Below are 18,261 nucleotides of genomic sequence, written 5' to 3' on the forward strand. Positions count from 1 at the left end.
CAGGAATCCACTTTTGGAATTGTGCATGTATGATGTTTGTTAACATTTAACTAATTTGCACTGAAATACACCCACATAGTCATGACCATAGTCGATCTTAAAATAACTACACAGAAAACTGCTGCACTGGTGGAATCATAGGTTTTCCTGCGAATAGATAAGGTTCATAAGGATGGCAAAAAATGTGTTGCTAAAATCTGTAGAGCTTTTTTTCCCTACTTCTATTGCATCTTCCTTCTGAGAATACCTGAACGTACTTCACAGACCTAGGTGAGTACAACGAATACCTCTGTAAAGCACCTTACTCTGACAAAGAGCACATTCTGTAAGGTTTGTGCCTAGGAAAGAGATTTTGTATTTGATTTGAAATAAAAGCACATTATTGGAACATAATGGCACAGTGGAACTCCAGAGAATCTTGCATTTAGCCTACTGACATCCCAGTTCAGTATGAATGTTCTATGAAAGCCATACCCTATCTGGAAAACTGACTGCTAGGGGTCAGATACCCAGTAAAGTTACTTTGTGTCACTAGAGATATAGCGTCTGCTGGTAGCTGGCAGCAAATGTGGGTTGATATGATGTAACTCTCTTTGCGAGTAAATTAAGCCAGACAGATTGATACTCCCATCAGCTAAAACATTGCACACCAAAGCTGCAGACAGTCACCATAGACCAGCTGACGTTGTAAGATCTGACATCTGATTTGGCCTCTGGCCCCTTAGGAAAGACCACAGGACGAGACCCAGAAAATGCCTTACGTACCAAGCTGCCAGAGAAGAACCTACACCACTGAAGAAGGCACCAGAGTTGCCAATACTGTTTGTGAAAGAGTAATGACTGCAGTCCCAAAGGTCCAGCAGTGACTGCCCCTTAAACTTTCTTTGGAATTTAGTTGCCCCAGGCTAAGTACAGGGTCCTGAGCACATCTTCTCTTTAGACACCTCTTTCATACAGAAAATAAAAGTAAAAAATAGAGCCATGAAGAAAGAAAACATGATTCTAGATCCCAACTCCAAAGACCTTTCAGGCCATTTTCAGTGTGTGGAAAAGGCTCTTCCTGTACACACACCTGCTGGGTGATGTGACCTGTAACTCCAAGCAAGTGTCTCTTCCTCTCTCTCTTCAACTGTTTTAATTGTGCTCTGCAGAGGCACTTGACTTCAGACAGAGCTGCCGAACTTGTCTCTCATTTTGGAGTACACTGCAGTCTGATGTCGAGACATCTGAGAATGGGGCATGTGCACCTGAATTCCTGCAGGCAAATGAGTGAACCAAACCTGACTAGCTCTTGCTCCAAGGTGAGGAACTCACAGGCTGAGCTTATTTTTGTCTGAGAGGCTTCTCCAGCTTCAGCTTTCATTCTGAACGAAAATCACAATGACTTTTGGGTTGTTGCTGGATCAAGCAGGTGTGTGTTGATTATGCACACCACACTGGGTCCCTCAAAGTAAATGCCATTTGTGGGTCACTGACTAGCAGAGGGTCAGGACCTATCTAAGCTGATCCGAGTATACGGTAAGAGTTTTTTGGAAAGAGCCGTGACTGCTTCATCCCCACAGCACCCTTTTGCTCTTGTTTTAATTACATGACTGGACATGAGTCTGGACATGAGCCTGGCATGAACCAGAAAGTGAGGAGTCCGCAAAACTTCGCTGGAAAAAGGTGGGTACAGGTATTGAGGTATAGAAAGCTTGATAAAGAGCAGAGAACTAAGCTCACACATCTTAAAGATGTAAGTTAGTGCTCTTTCAGGCCAAAAGCCCTTCTTAAGAGTGGCTGTGTTGTGACAATTTTCATAATTGTCACCATGCAAACTGCCTAACACACCACATGTTCATACTGCCTGTTTCAACTGGAACGCTCTTCATAAAATGGGCTAGCTGAGAAAATCAGACCTGTTTAAGAGCTCCTGGAGAAGGGCTTTGGCAATTACCAAGGATGCTCCCCCCTGTTGCAAAGACAGGACTGCAGTCATTTAACTGGGACACTATGCAGCTTTCAAGTTTTGTTTCAAGATATAATACTCCTTTTTCCCAGGTTCAGAGCATCATTGTGGCTTTCTGTGGTAAGCCTTAATGTCTGGCATTTTTTAAGAATGGAGTTTCATAATTTTAAGACATTTTTGTCGCACCTGTAATCTATATCTAATATATTTAGAAAGAAATACCTAAGCACAGAGACACACTTATACATATACATGCTACACATCTCACTGACACTGAAGTTGGTTTCAGTGAGACTCCACTGCAATGGGCTGTATTTGAGCTTGTCTCTAATGGCTAAAACTTTTTCATGTAATTTTTTTCCCTGTTTCCTTTTCTGGCCAGGTTTTCTGTCAAAGTGATTTCAGGAGAAGATTTTCCAGATTAAACTACTGTCATTCTGACTGTAAGGTCCATTTGGATCATCTGGCCACATACAATATACCACCTTAAAGCCTGACCCCTCTGCGTGACCCCAGCTTCAACACCTTTTAGAGGAACATCCAAAGCTGACAGATAGTTGGTTGCAAGCAAGGGATGTTGAGCCATGTTCCTGAGCTGTTCTAAGTGAACAGTTTCCAGCACTGTTAAACTGGGATATATTTTTTTCTCTTTTCTTTGTTTTGTTTCAGATTCCAACTCTTGTTTTATATTCTGCTTCTTTTCCTTTTAGATCACAACTTCTCAATTATTAAATATGCCTTGTACAAACACTTCAGAGAGATGGAACCACAAGTTAATCTTCTTTTTGGTAGACCCATCTTCTGCATTTACTCCTTATGAGTTTTTCAAACCTCAGGTCATTCTTGAAGTTCTGCTTTGAATATTTTTCTGTTTGGAAAGAGCTCTTGCTAATTTTGCAGCCAGTGATTAAATACTATTTTATACGATATTCCTCTTCTTATGTAGCAGAAGATCATGCTCATCAGATACAGCCCTACATATTTCAGCAGAGGGCTACATGAAATATATCATAAATGCCAAAATATGTGTATGTCCATGTAGTTCTCATACCAAGTAAACTGGAAGCATCAGAAAAGGTAGACTTCTGGCAAAAATTATTTTTCATGTAATGATGTTGCCTGCCCTTCAGTTAAAATATTCTTTCTCATGATGCTCTTCTTGTGATTTTCTGTGGGGCTGACTTCAGGAAAACCACCTATCTATTCCCAAGACACTCCGTGAGACCACTTCTGAACAACGACGTAACAGTAGCATCTTCCCAGGCCTTTAGAATTCCCCAGCATTGTGGTATTTGGTAAAAGTCAGCAAAAATGATTTATTGGGATTGTTTAATTCTTTCAATATTCTTGGATGAAAGTTAACACATCAGCTACTTAAGGCATGCTGTAAAGCTCATTAAGTTTGGTTTATTTGTTCCTGACCATTTTTAATGCCTTCTTGTGGTTTTTGTGCTACTACTGTGCTCTATTCAAAGTCTTGGCATAGGGGCACATTAATCCCCTTGTTGACACGACAGTACCTGTCAAGTATCTATCAGGGTTTACTCTTCTCCACTTCAAAGATTTTGTTTTCCATTACTTTAAATTATTTAAGGGAAACTGCTCAGTATTTTATGGAACTTTGCATGGACTTTGAGTAATGATTTTAGTCTGGATAGGTAAATATTGCTTTCCCCAAACAGATGAAGGTAAATATACTATCTGTCTCTGTAGATCAGCATTTAATTAATGATTTCTGAGGGCAGGAATGAACTAGCTTGTTTATAGTGCTTACATAACCAAATGGTTGGCTTTTATTGTTTGATCAACTTCAATTTTTAAAGGTTATTTATTTCCAGCATTTATGACTATTTTAGAAGTATCTCATTAAGTACATTTAGGCTCAAATGCATCATAGCTCTTTAGTGAAAAAGTAGTCAAAAGTACACAGCACCACTGATTTTAGATCATATCATTTGAGCTCTATTATTTTAGAATTAGATTTTACTTATGCTGCTTCATATAATCTTGCAAATTAATAGAGGCTGTAAAAGTTTATGGAGAAGTGTTATTACATGTTTCCCTCAGTACTCACTTACTTGCCACCAGTCAAGAGACTAGGACACTTTTGGCTTAAACACAGGCTAAGTTTTTATACTAGTGCCTCTCTTTCTAAAAGATGCAAAATAAATGAGCTGAGAGAAAAGCATGCTGCCTCCATCCTTTCAAATGGCAGCAATTTATAAAGATGATCAGATCTAAGAAAATGTGTGTCTTGGTTCTCCTTTGAGTGTTGCCCATCTGTTTATGGCTACATACTTTTTAGTAAATGCAGTGCAGCAAGGCAAGGTGGTGGAGCTGCTCTTCATGTGAGACAGCAAGTGGAATGTATCAAGCTCTGCCTAGGAGTGGATGAAGAATGAGTTGAGAGTTTACAGGTAAGGGTTCAGGGGTAGGCTAACATGTGTGTGACACTGTTGTAGGTGTCTACTACACCCTGATCAGAAGAAGGAAGCCTATGGGGCCTTCTATGGACAGCTGGAAGTAGCCTCATGATCGCAGGCCCTGGTTCTTGTGGGAGCTATGGAGATGATTAAGGAACTTGACCATCTGTCTTATGAGGAAGGGCTAAGAGAGCTGAGCCGGCTTAGCATGAAGAAGAGATGACTGAGAGGGGATCTTATCAATGCATACAAATATCTTAAGGGTAGGTGTCAAGAGGACGCCACCAGACTTTTTTTGTATGTGCCCAGCGACAGGGTGAGGGGGAACGGCTACAAACCGGAACACAGAAAGTTTCATCTGAATATGAGGAGGAACTTTCTTACTTTGAGAATGACAGAGCACTGGAACAGGCTACCCAGAGAGGTTGTGGAGTCACTTTCTCTTGAGATATTGAAAACCCACCTGGATACAATCCAGTGCAACCTGCTTCAGGTGAACCTGCTTTAGCAGGGGTGTTGGACTAGCTGATCTCCAGAGGTCACTTCCAACCCAAAACATCCTGTGACTGTGTGATTTTGTGTTTACCCTTTGGGTGTATTCTGACCTCTCCTGCAGTGCAATAGTTCTGAGAAATTGTGGTCAAAAAATCAGAAGAACATTCCCAAAGACAACGCAACTAAGGAGACACCCACTGAAAGCTCTGAAAATGATCAGAAAGTTTTGCTTTACTTTGATTCTTTAATGTCTGAAAAGAGAAACTTCATTCTTCAGAGAAAAGCAAATAAACATGAAGTTGTGACTGAGCGCACTCAATTATTTCCCTTACATTTTTAATACAACAATTTTTCTTCACCAACTCAAAACTGCTTTGTTCATGTATTTTTTTCTGCATCAGGACAAGTCTTGCCTTGTACCAAGCATCCCCTCATTACCTGCTGGAACGGAAGGTGAACTTAAAACACTAAAAAGTCTTCTCTCTACAGCTAAAAAACTGTGGCATTTAATAAAGAAAGCACCTCTCCACTATTTGTGGAAACAACCTGTGGTAAATCTATCCCAGCTACTCCTCACTATCGGCAGCGAGCAGTGACTGTACTATATGGGTACTGGCTGCTTTCCTTCTTTGCTTAAGATCCAGTAAACGCTGAATAAGCATCTGTAAAATGTATTTCAAAATCTGGTAGCATCAAACCTATAGGAAGGACATGAAAGGAAGATAATAGTCTCCTTGGGAAAAATGTAAGTTTATATTCATTAATATTCAAGCCATGTTCTAACAGGATTAGCACAATGGAATTTTCTGGAACAAGTTACTGATTAAATCTTGCAAGGTGCTGTAATGTAGGAGAATAGATGACACTCTGGATCTTGATGTGGCTCAACATATGACAGGAATAAGAAATGTGAAAGGAGTTCAGCTCCACTATTGAGAAATGGAAATCCAGGGAAATCTGTTGTAGTTCTATTTCAGAACAGATATGGTTAAGTAGAATTTCATTACACTCAAAATTATGGTTAATATATTGGACTCTTATTATTATGCCAGTAAACTATAACAGCAATATGAGAGTGACTCAATGTTTCTAGGCTAGTGCCAGTGCATGCCCTTTAATACAGATTAGGTTATATATCATTGCATCACTTATGTTGCATTATATTCAATCCGTCCAGATGTATCCTATACAGAATGTAACTGTAAGTGCAATATGAAATCACCCTTCAACAGCACAAAGATACTGAGGGATTTCTACAAAAATAATTCCCTGAACTATCTTCCCTTGATGTCCCTTTGACTCTGCATTTTATTTCTGCTCACTCACTGGTTTGCTGATTTTATTTAAGGAATGAGAGCAAAGATGGCACATGCTAAGGGAATGCTATCATGAATTTGGATATGCATATATATATGCAAGTTGAAAGATTAGTAGGTTAACATCAATGCCACAACTCAGTCAGTTTTATAGTTGCCTATTTTCTTGGAAAACAGATGATTTATTCTTCATTTTCTACATTATATACTGCAACTAACAAACTTTCCAGACAGATAATTGAAAAGGAATTACACAGAAGAACCTAGAAACTGGTGAAAAATCTTTGCATTTGTGAATAGAGAGTACAGAAGGCCTGAGATAGTGAAAAACTCCAACAGCAGGAACAGTTCTGCTGCTACATAGTACTAACCTTCCTGAATTTGGTGCTAAATCACTAGTATGCCATGTAGAAAATTCCATTAAAATTCATGTAATCATAGATTGTGTCTTTTATACCTCAGGTACAGATAAGTAATTCTCTTTCGTAATTTGAAACTTCTTTCTTAAAAGCCTGATCTACCTCTCCAACTGCCATAATTGTTCTTAATAACTGATAAAGATCCATGGTGAAATCTTAGTCTCATTGATGTCTGTGGAAATATTTGTGCTGACACAAGTAGAAATAGGGCTTTCATTTGCATCCTACCTCAGCTCTTCTCGTATTACCATCTTTTCTCTGAGGCATTGTACCAATAGCACTAGTACCAATCCTAAAACTATTATCTCAATTTCTAATAAAGGAAAGGGCTGTTTGAGGAGAAACAACATGGAAGTATAGCAGCAAAACATAAATTTACAAATCTCTTTCTAAAACAACTTGTGGATATAAAAAAATCACCTCTGTTCAAAGAAGAACTACTGGTCTTGAAACTTTCTCTCGATTTTCTTTCCTGTCAAGCTTAATCAAAGATACACAAGCACACAGCTAAACATAGTAGCTATATTTAGTCCAGCTATACAAATATATAGCCAATATATAATTTATATATTTCTACAACAATAATTTCCTTCAACTTACATATACATCTATAAATAGGTTATACAAAATGTTCTTGCATATCAGAAAAGCTTTGACAATGCAGATACTCATAAAGTACTTTCCCAAAGTCAACTAAAATTTTGAGATAAGAGTTTAATGTGATACGTATTAGCAATTATTCTTGAGTCAGTGCAATATAAATGAATGAATGGGTGGTTCATTACTGTTTAATTATTAGTTAACTAATGGATCATATCAACATATATATTTCAAAATGTTTTTTTAGGAATTATTTTATTAGACTAGGAATTTAAGTGTTATTCTGCATTTTAATTATCTTTTTATATTTCAATCTGTCATGTTAATTAAAACTGTAGTCATTATAATAATATAAAAAGAAATGTGGGTCAAATGATATACTAATAACTCTGATGCTCAGAGAGATCAAAGAAGAAAATGTAAAGATATTATCCTTTCTTTAAAAAAGGGGAGGGGAGTGTGTAAGTCATAATTGTGCTGTATATTATATTTATTGCTACTTACAGTTTAGTTGGAAATTAAAATATAACACACTCTGATCTTGCTTTAGGGCCTAATTGCCTTTCAAAATGCATGTGCCAAATTCTCATAGGGTGTAAACTGAAATAACTTCAACTGACCTCAAGCAGTTGGAATGAAATCAGTGTGCTTTTGATCTTCAGCTGGCTTTGATAGAACAGATCACAGATTTTTGTCAGTTAAGGATATGGTCTAAAATATACTATTTCTTTCTCTACTTATAAAAGGCAGAGACTCTTTCTGCACACGGCATGAGTGTGATCCAGTAACTGCTAAAGCCAATTGATCTCTCCTTTGGTGAAGCTGTCCACAGCCAGTGCTGAGAACAAGCTGTTTTGTTCTCAGCACTGCAGAAGGCAGCACCCTTCCATAGGGCTCCAACAGGCCCAGGTACCTGCCTTCTGATTGCAGCAAGGCTGACCCTCAGGAGGTTCTCCAACACTGGCCAGGAGATCCCACTCTGATTCCCAGCAGTGCATCCCAAGGATACAACCAATAAGAGACATAACTTTACTCCTGTGTTTAAAGAATGCTGTCACCAAATCACTACTCCCAGAAAAATCTGAAATTTGCTAAAATTCCTTTCTCAGTGTTTAAATGTTACAGCAAGATGGAGCGACAAATGCTGGATTGTATGCATCACACTTCCTAGGCTGGGTCTTCCAAGCATCATTTATGCTTCTGATGCTGGGCTTGGTTTTATCGCAGAAGTGCCAGTAAAGGGTAAGAACCTTCTTGGTTCTTACCAGAAAGGGTAAGAACTAAAAATAATAATAACAGGCCAGCTGAAGTGCACTGCACTACAACACATCTTGATCAAACTGTCAATAATGAAAAATGTGACAGCTGTTTTGTCATTCTTGTGTGATATGCAAAGGACACAAATTGTGCAGATAACAAGTTTCAAGGTTACTGCTGTTTTCTGAGTGGCACAATGAAGCAGTATCAAAGAAGTAGGGGAGAAATTACTGCCACCCCTGTCTGGAAATAGATAAAACAACTTAAAGAGAAGGTGTTGGGTTTATTTGCATGTGAACCTACTAGATAGAAATGTGATATTGGTTGAATTCATTACACGTAATCCTAAGCAAGTGGAAAATTGAACAGTGTAGGGATCAGAAGTGCTCACTGCCCTGAGATCATGCGGTCTACAAATAGGCTGAACTTCCACTGACAAAAAAGGAAATTATTTCTGTGTACTTGCTACTGCTGTGCAGATAGAGTGTGTAAGACTTCAATTAAAATCCTGCCTCAGGATCTACAGATATATAGCACATTTAATAAAGCATCATTTCGCCTTAGTTTAATTAAGTATAATGTCACTATCTGATTGATCGCAAAACAAAATGAATTTTTTCCTTTGACATTCTAAACTAGTTCATAGTGAATATTGCCGGATTATATATTACAAGTTCCAAAAAGCACTTACAAGCTACAAGCCAAAAATAAACTTCAACATACGCTCAGTAAGAGAAACACAGCAGCACTGACAAGGCTTCTTGGATATCAACCTAGAACATTTACTGTTTCCACTTGCATGCGTATCTTACTCCTTTCACTTCTAACTTTTTCCTTCTCCCATGTTCTCCCCTTCTGCCACTTTATACCAGAGATGCACAGCAGTTCCAGTGTTAAGGCTGCTCCACGCAATTTGCATTAACATTTCAGAATAGTTGTCTGTCAGCACAAGTTATTCAACAAGCAACGCAAGCATGTCTGGTTTAGTAAGGCACTTGCTCTGTTGTTTCTCCTTTTTTTTTGTTCTCATCTTGTCATTCTTGATAAGGCAGCAAAAAGGGCAGTTTGGAGGGTGTCAGGCTGACACATCCACATAGGAGAGTTCTTTGTTGTTACTTGCTTTGGTGGCAAAAAGGAACAGCAACAAAGGCAGTGACAGTTCCAGAACATCGTGGCCCTTGTTTTGTTAATGTAAAAGTTACAAGCTGTTATCTTGTACAGTAGAAATCTTCTATGTTTGGGTTTATTCCTTTCTAGTAAACATAACTGTGTATGTAAAAACTAAGCAAGAAAAATACCTTAATTGTTTCCAACTGATTAACTAGACAAGCATCTTCTCACGGTTTTTACAGACATATGGTTAATTTCAAGATGACCGGTGCACTTCCCTCTGTTTGGACTTCGAGTGCCTTCCTGGGTGTATTGAAGCAAAGTTGAGGAGTCACAGCCCTGAGGTATCAATGAAGTCTGTCTTACAGCAACAGAATTGACAATGTACCATGGGCCCCTTGCCTGATGGGTACCTCACACTGACAAACATCAAGTGTGGCATACTCTGAACAGACCATCTCTACACGTATGAGGTGAAGAAATCAAACTCACCATTTACATGAAGAAATCAAATTCACAACTTATTTGTTAGATTGTGCCCAGCTCTGAAATTCCCTATGGGGTTGTAAGTCATTTAGCAGTGAAAGTTCTTGAAACTTTAGCTGACAGAGGTGGCAAAGGCAAATTTCCACTGGGAACAGCTCCACTAAAACCTGCTGTGCAAGCACTGTAAAAGGGTATTTAAGTGACATAGGAAGGAAGCATGTGCAGACAGCCTGAGACCACTAGATGATACTCTATTTTTACTTCCATTGCGCATGTCAGTTGCAGGTAGTTTTACTTTTTTGCCTTGGAGGTTTTCAAACCTATGCAGTTTAAACTTGGGGGAAGATTTTAGTTATCAAGCATCCTGTCTAAAGATTGTTGAAGTAATTTACAGTATTTCCTGACTTTCTCCAAAAAGTTTTAGACTATGGCTGCAGTACTTTCATGTCTTCTACTAGCCTACATAATAGTAAAAAGTACAGAGTCAGTCAGTTTCAGTTTTAATGTGCCTGCACCAGCACAAAAATACTGTACAAAACCCCAGGAGCTAAAGCTCTTGGTTTTCAAAGACATAAATGATCAGAGCTCAGTCCTGCTGCTCAAAGTCAGTGGGGAAAAGAACACCTAATTCCCATTAACAGCTTTGAAAACTTCTTTGTAAGAAGAAAGAGCAAGCAGAGAGAGACGTAAAGGGAAAACAATAAATAAGAACAGATGGTAACGGATTATGCCTGGTAATTTAGGACTTCATTTTCATGTATACAGTGGCCTTTTGACCACTTCTGTGGTATAAAGGGATTTCCACAGAAATCATGGTAAGATTCACATGATATGTCTGGTACATATTGTAGCTGTTATTCTGCTCTTCAGTACTGTAGTAAGATGCACTTTTAGAGACACGTCTGCCTAGGTAACTGCTATAACAATACCATGATCAATTTGAAAAAATTTGTATATACATATAATTGCCTTCAGGGTTCTTTTAGGAAATAACATGGGTGTCAGTAAACTTTCTTGCACCTGTATATAGGTTACAATTAATTGAAGGTGAGTTCATTGCTTGCTTTTGTGAAGTGAAATTTATTTGGAACCGGTTTACTTTGTAGTAAAATAATTGTAAGAAAAAAGTCCTTTGTTGCTGTTTTACTAAAATGCCTATTTTAAGTTGCTGAAAAATAGCAAAGTACTAAAAATCACTTGGAGTTTTCCTTATCTGTAGAATTTTTCCGTGTTTAAAAAGAAAACTAAAGCCTTATGTATGTGCATGTGTGGGTGTGTGTGCATATATTTATGCATATGCATATGCATGTATGTGTAGAAATATATCTAGTTGGAGATATCTCCAGTTTGGTCTGACTCAAATAGTTTCAAATTATTATTGGCTTACTTCCTCGCTCCTCATAGAGACATTAATTTAGAAAATAAAACAGTTTCAGGCACTGCTTTGAAGTGTTACTAATCACAAAATGATATGTCTACACTCATATGTAACTGCCTCTTAAAAGCTTAGAATTCCCACCCTCTGTAATTCCTTACACTTTTTTAAAAAACCTTTTTTTCATGGATTACTCTAATTTACTGATCTATAATACAGCCATTCTACACGTATTGCAGAATGACATGCATTTACAAATCCTCCATATGAGATTGAGTCTTGGACTCAGTCATACTGATAAATATCTGCAGTTATTTTGAATTTATAATGAAGAATTTGACTTAATGGTGTTGTAAAAGTTCATGCAGAGCAACTCGCTGATAATCAAGCAGCTGAAGCATATTTCTTTCTTGGTGGGAGTTCCATCATATGCACTTTAAGAGAAAACGAGGCCTGAAAGGCCCATCATTTTCACAAATAAAAGATCTTGCTCCAAACTAAACATTTCAGGAGCTAGAACAGTTCAGTATTCAAAGTACCATGAGGTTTTCCAAAGTTTTTAGAGGAACTTTCGCCTCAAAAATACAGTGTAGTTTCAATATGTTGCACTTCAGTGATCAAAGTCTTTGGTTAGGGATAAATACAGAGCATGATCATCAGGATTGCAAGAATGCTGCTTGCAAAAGTGTCTAACCTTGCCTAAAAGAGTGGATCAGATTGAGCCTAGAAGATCAGAAGAGGCTGAACCTGGCTTATACATCCTTGCTTTAGAGTCAAAACAACTGGTTTAACTGTAATTTAACTGTCAAAATAACTGTCCATTACCCCAGTTACTTTGGGGTAATGACTTATTATTGCCAAACTAAGCATCTAGGACGTAAGAGCTAAGCTAAAACTCAGTGGGATCAATTGTTAGCTTTTATCAGGTTTCTGAACCAGACCTCCAATAAAAGGATTAATAACTCTTTTTTCAGCACTAAAAAAAACCAACAAAAAAAAAGAACGAAAAAAACCCCCCACAAACAAAAAACACAACAAAAAAAACCACAAACAAAAAACACAACAAAAAAAACCAAAGGCATTTTAAGCTCCCAGTGTAGTTATATTTCAAAAAGCAGATAGACATTTCTAAGATGCATTTTAATTTCATGGAAACATTGCTTTGGTACAAAGATCTCGTAAAATCTCATTTTACAATGTCTGCAGTACGGGCCAAGTTATCTTTTACAATAGGTGCCTTTAACTAAGCCACATAACCAAAACACAGAATTTTTGGAGAGAGTCCAGAGGAGGGCCAGAAAGATGATCAGAGGGATGGAGCACCTCTCCTATGAAGACAGGCTGAGTTGGGTTGTTCAGCCTGGAAAGATAAGGCTCCGGAGAGACCTTTTAGCAACCTTCCAGCAGCTAAAGGGGGCCTACGAGAAAGCCAGAGAGGGACTTTACAAGGGAATGTAGGGATAGGACAAGAGGGAATGGATTTAAACTGAAAGAGAGGAGATTTAGACCAGGCATTAGGAAGAAATTCTTTACTGTGAGGGTGCTGAGGCACTGGCACAGGTTGCCCAGAGAAGGTGTGGCTGCCCCATCCCTGGCAGTGTTCAAGGCCAGGTTGGATGGGACTTTGAGCAACCTAATGTAATGGAGGGTGTCCCTGCCCATAGCAGGGGGTTGGAACTGGATGATCTTAAGATCCCGTCCAATCCAAACCATTCTGTAGTCCTATGAATTCCCAGATAAGCTGGGAATAAAAATCATGTGGCATAATAATTTTCATGTGTACAATTGCTGCTCAGAAATTAACACAGAGGAGCATAGGAACTACAAATGGCTGTTACCCCCTCCTTAAAAATTCAATATCCAGTTCTCTTTCCATTGTCTATACCTTTTTCTATGTAATACTAGACTGAAATGTATTACATGCCTCTGAGCAGCAAAGAGTCTCTCAGCACAATATGTTTGAATCGGCATCAAGGTAATCAGTTGCCTCACCTCGTCAAAGGCTTAATTTTCCTATGCTTATTTGAAAAGTGAATATAAACTGGAAGGGTTCCACAAAACAGCATCACAATTAATAAGAAATGGAAATTATTGGCTTGTGTGAAATGAATGGAGGAGCTGACTGCATATATGTAAAACAGAACATAGTGAATAAATAAATATTTTTTTGGTACTACCAGTAATGAAGGAATGGAATTACTTAAATTGGAGGAAGGTTATAAGGATAGCAGTTTAGTATTTCTGGTGGAAAACGTAGGCCCAAACCAAGAATAAGATAAGAATACTACCAAAGGTCTTGATCAGTAAGATGAAGGCGACTGCTGAACAGTTTCTCAAACAGCGACATAAGTCTTACTTCTTTGGGTCATCTAATTTTAGGTTGTAAAATGAAAGAGTGAAGGTAACTTGGCTTAATGTATTAGAATTTCCTTCCAGGAAAAGCTCAAACTTTTGTTTTTCTTTTTTTTTTTTCTTTTTCCTCTTTAATGGCTGGAGAGAAATCTTTCTTTGGAAGTTTTTAGTATTTAGTATAGGGTTATTACAGTTGACAAGAGATTACACAAGCAAACATGAACATGATGCAAAAATCCATAAGCAAGGTCTTTGTGGCATAATTCATTTCATAAGCACTTGATACTGTTAGTACTTGTGTATGGTGTTATGTTATGTCCGTATCTGTATGATACTTGAAAGTTGCACCAACAGCAATACAGACAATGACAACCAAAGAAAAGCAGAAGTTAAAGGAAGAGAGAGATCTCAAAGCAATAATGCTTTCTAAGTACAAGTGATGCCAGTAAAAAAAGTAAGACAGGAAAGGAAAATCAGCCTGCAAACAGAGTATTGTTCAAAGACAGCATTACAAAATAGGTTGGTTTTTTTTGCTATTTTTTTTTTCTTTTTTCCAAAGACCAGGTAGCAAAATTCAAATGAGTGTTCACAAGGACACCAAAAGTTGTCAGCGCAATACCCAACTCAATTACAGAGGACTGTACACACTTCATTGCTTAAAATAGACCATGTTTTTGCAAGAAGGGCAGCACCATGACTTTGCATATCTTACATGGGTTTTATGGTGTGTTAGGAGCCAAACATGCTATAAAAAAAGGAGGCTTTCACTTTTAAAAGCTTATAAATCACATTTCATAAGAGGCTGGATGCCTAGACAATTATTTTAATCAACTTTTAGAGATATTCATGCAAATTGTGGGTGCCAACTTTTTCCCACACAACTTATGGTGCATCAGTTACACAGTCTCCATCACTCCTCAGGAACCTGAATTTTCTTTTAGGTCTGGGCCATTATAACTAGGGTCATTGCCAAATCCAGGTCTCATGAATGCACAATACTTTTCACTTTTGGTTAGTCACCATCACTTCAAACAAGCATTCCCCTTTTGATGTTGTGCTTGATTAGCTAGTTTTTGCAGTGTACTTTTTCCCCTCAGTGAATGTACTAGATAGATAGCTTAACTAAGCTTTTTGCAGGATTCTGCATTTTACAGTCAGCCTTCAGGGATGCTAAATTTAAGAGTAAGGAAACAGTAATTAAAAGTGATTAGGACAAGAAGCCTTGATACTATGAAATGTGGACTCAATTGTCCTTGACACAAGCAGAACGAGGCAGCAGGTTTTGGTTTTGATTATGGCTTTACTTGCGATTTTAATAAACATGAGCCAGTATTCAAACTTTTAATATCCTGCTGCTTAACTATTTCCAAAAAGCAATCCAGCTCTTTTAAACAGCCCTTGTTTAAAAATTTTAATTTGTTTGGCTCTGTCTCTGCTTAGAGAAGTTGTAGCCTCACGGTAACTCTTTTATAAGTTCATTTCCAGAATCACAAGCAATTGGTTTTTTTTCAACTAAGTGTTTCCGCATGTGCCAGAAGTATCAGGCTGACAGCTTTCCTGCACTGTTTTATCTGGTTCCCACAGTAAGTATTAGAGACAAACACAGGAATGTGTCTAGTGCTAACTATGCCCATCAAGGATACAATGATACTTACAGCTCTTCCAGGAAGCGGAGATTGTGCACGGGGTTTGAGGGCAGCTTAGTAATGTTGTTCATACTGAGATCACTATAGGGGAAAACAGACAGAGACTTAATACAGCATGCCACAACTGTGGTATCCAGCTGTTCATTCCACACATTTTTAAGTACTACATTAACAAAAATTAGTTCCTCTGCCAGAACTGATGAATCATTATCTAGTTAGCACATTAAACATTCCTTCTTTGTATGAACACAGCTTTGTCAAACCAAATATAGGCTGTAGCATGTTCTGTGTTTCCAAGGATTTTGGAATGTTTTATCATGCCCTATAAATCAGCTGGAACACTAAACAACCCTTTTATTCTACATAATTTTAATAAACCACTGTACTGTATTAAAATTTACTTGGAGTAGTAAAGAAAAACTACTATGATTTTTGTTGTTGTTGTAGTACTGTAGCACAGCTGGTTTACTAAAGTAGAGAGGCAAAAGTGTACAGGTACAAACTACCTGCATCATTCTTTACATTTCGTGAATACAGAAACATGTTGCTTTTGCTGTACAACCTGCTGCATGGCCGTACTGATTTGCCTTGCTTTACATTAGGCACATCAGGTGTCCCCAAAACCCGAGTTACTTGAGTCAAAGAAATCACATATTTTCAAATAATAAACATCCCCTTTTTAGAGTGCTCTTTTTTTGCAGGTACTCAAATTGCATTAAATAAGTGAAATGAACCATAAAACAAGGGTGTAATGTGATCCTGCTCTGTAGCACACTTCCTGGTGGGGTTCCTTGGTAGTTCCTGGCACAGGAAACAGGCAGCCATATCAGCTCTGTCAGGGTTCGTTCAAGCTATGTTTGAGACTAAATTTCATATAATACCTTTTTATTCTTAACATGCTTTTTCATTGTTTTCCGTTATCTTCCCCATGCCCACAATATCACTATAATTGCTTTGCATTAAGTATAAAAACTGTAAACAGACTGCATACTAAAATTCTGTGTGGAAGATATGATTTATGCAACTACAGCAAAATTCCTGTAGACTGTTACAATAAAAATATCAGACCTGCATATTTTATGCAGACATTATGTGACAATTTAAAACTCCCCACTATTTAAACAGATATATATATATATATTTGTAGTGGTGCTTATAGCTTCCAGCTACTTTGGGTAGTATTTAGATAACTTTATTTCTTCCAGCTGTTGAGAGCTTACAAGGTAAATAAGTTATCTGTATGGTGGTGGGTAGACATCTTATTCCTATTCCATCTAGTTCTTATTACTCACAGTCTGTTTCACATTACAGAATATATGCTTTTAGTCAGCATAGTTAATTTTGATGTTTGATCTTTTGCTGAATTTTAAAATGTATAATTTAAAAACATGCTTCACGTAGAGATTCTGAAATAAACGAAATGTGTTAATACTTTACAACAATTATCAAATCACTGTTGGGTGAGGTCTCCACATTCACTTCAAAATCAAGGTATAATTTGAGAATCGTGTACTTATTAAATTCATTCTTTATTTTATCACCTAATTCTTTCATACTGTTTAGCAGGTTATTACCATTTCACTTTGATAAAGGCTCAAAGGATTTATTCTGGCAAAGGAACAAACCCATGGATTTATTTGGCAAAAAAAAACCTCATCCGCATAGTGAATCATATACTACTGAGTATTAAGATAAGTCCAATATTTTAACAGCATCATTTTAATTGTGAGATTTTCAACATGTCTTAAGAGGTTTTTTTGTAAACATACCAAATCACATTTTAGACAAAAAAACCCCAGCCTTGGTGGAAGATGGGAGTGATTTATCTTCAGACAGACAGACATCTAGGGCATTCTACAAATCCAGCATTAACCACTGCTCAAGCCAGCACCAACCACTGCTCTGCCTGACCAGGGAAACCTTAAGCCTGTTTTTATTGCATATAAATTTCTAGTAGGTAGTACTTGTCTGCTTGTATCATCCACAGGACCCCATGAAAACACCAAGCCACAAACAATATACAGACCAGACCCCAACAGTCTAAAAGGACTGGAAGGAGAGAAGGTGGCTTTCACTGTGTGTTTTGATGCACAATGAGAAAATCACACACACTTTTCTTAAAAACATCTTTAGACGCCACAGGTGGATTTGCCAGCAGTGAACTCCAAATCCTAGTGTCCTTTTTGGACTCCACTAGTGGTAAAGTATGTGTTCCACACCATATGATGGAGGAGAACCTCTTTTTTTTCCCCCCAGCTAGCAACTGTTAGCTCTTTCTAAACCTACCAGTTAAATAATCTCATTCTCTTAGATAGGTTCCTTTTTTTCCAGATTATTCTTTTATTGAGATATAAAGTACAAAGTTGTTTTTATGCAACAGAACTACTAAACATCACCTATGCGTATTTCATAGAACCACAGAATCTTTTAGGTTGGAAAAGACCCACATGATCATCAAGTCCAACCATTAACCTAATACTATCAAGTCCACCACTACACCACTACGTGTCTTTTAAATATGCCCAGGGATTATTTCCAGATTTGTTCAATAACGTCTATTCAAATTAGTTTTTAACACAGTAGTAGCTAATACACAGGCCATTCCAGTCTATGTCAGTGATGTGTTACTGTTGCAGCTAGAAGGGTTTAAGAATATAAGGGAGACTACTGTATGGAGAGGCGATATCTCTGATAAGGCTAGCTGATACAGCTGGAAAAACTAAGTAACTTTCAAACACAAAAAATCAAAACTCTCTAATTCTTCCAACTGTACCAGTTGGCTAAAGAGGTGGCATTATTTCTCCCTAAAAACCTCACATTGCTTTCACTGGCAA

The 18,261-nt window shown here is 37.7% G+C and overlaps 1 protein-coding gene across 1 annotated transcript in view; it reads right to left on the reverse strand.

The window, feature by feature from the left end:
* Window positions 1-18,261, reverse strand: part of LGR5 (leucine rich repeat containing G protein-coupled receptor 5) — a gene marked incomplete at both ends in the record, with an annotated part of 93,532 nt that overhangs the window by 39,866 nt on the left and 35,405 nt on the right. The window contains one exon of the mRNA XM_080623019.1: window positions 15,437-15,508. Within this exon, the coding sequence (XP_080479145.1) occupies window positions 15,437-15,508 (72 nt within the window). The remainder of the gene's footprint in view (window positions 1-15,436; window positions 15,509-18,261) is intronic.

Source organism: Psittacula echo (assembly GCF_963264785.1).
Source record: "Psittacula echo genome assembly, chromosome: 1".
Classification (NCBI taxonomy): domain Eukaryota; kingdom Metazoa; phylum Chordata; class Aves; order Psittaciformes; family Psittacidae; genus Psittacula; species Psittacula echo.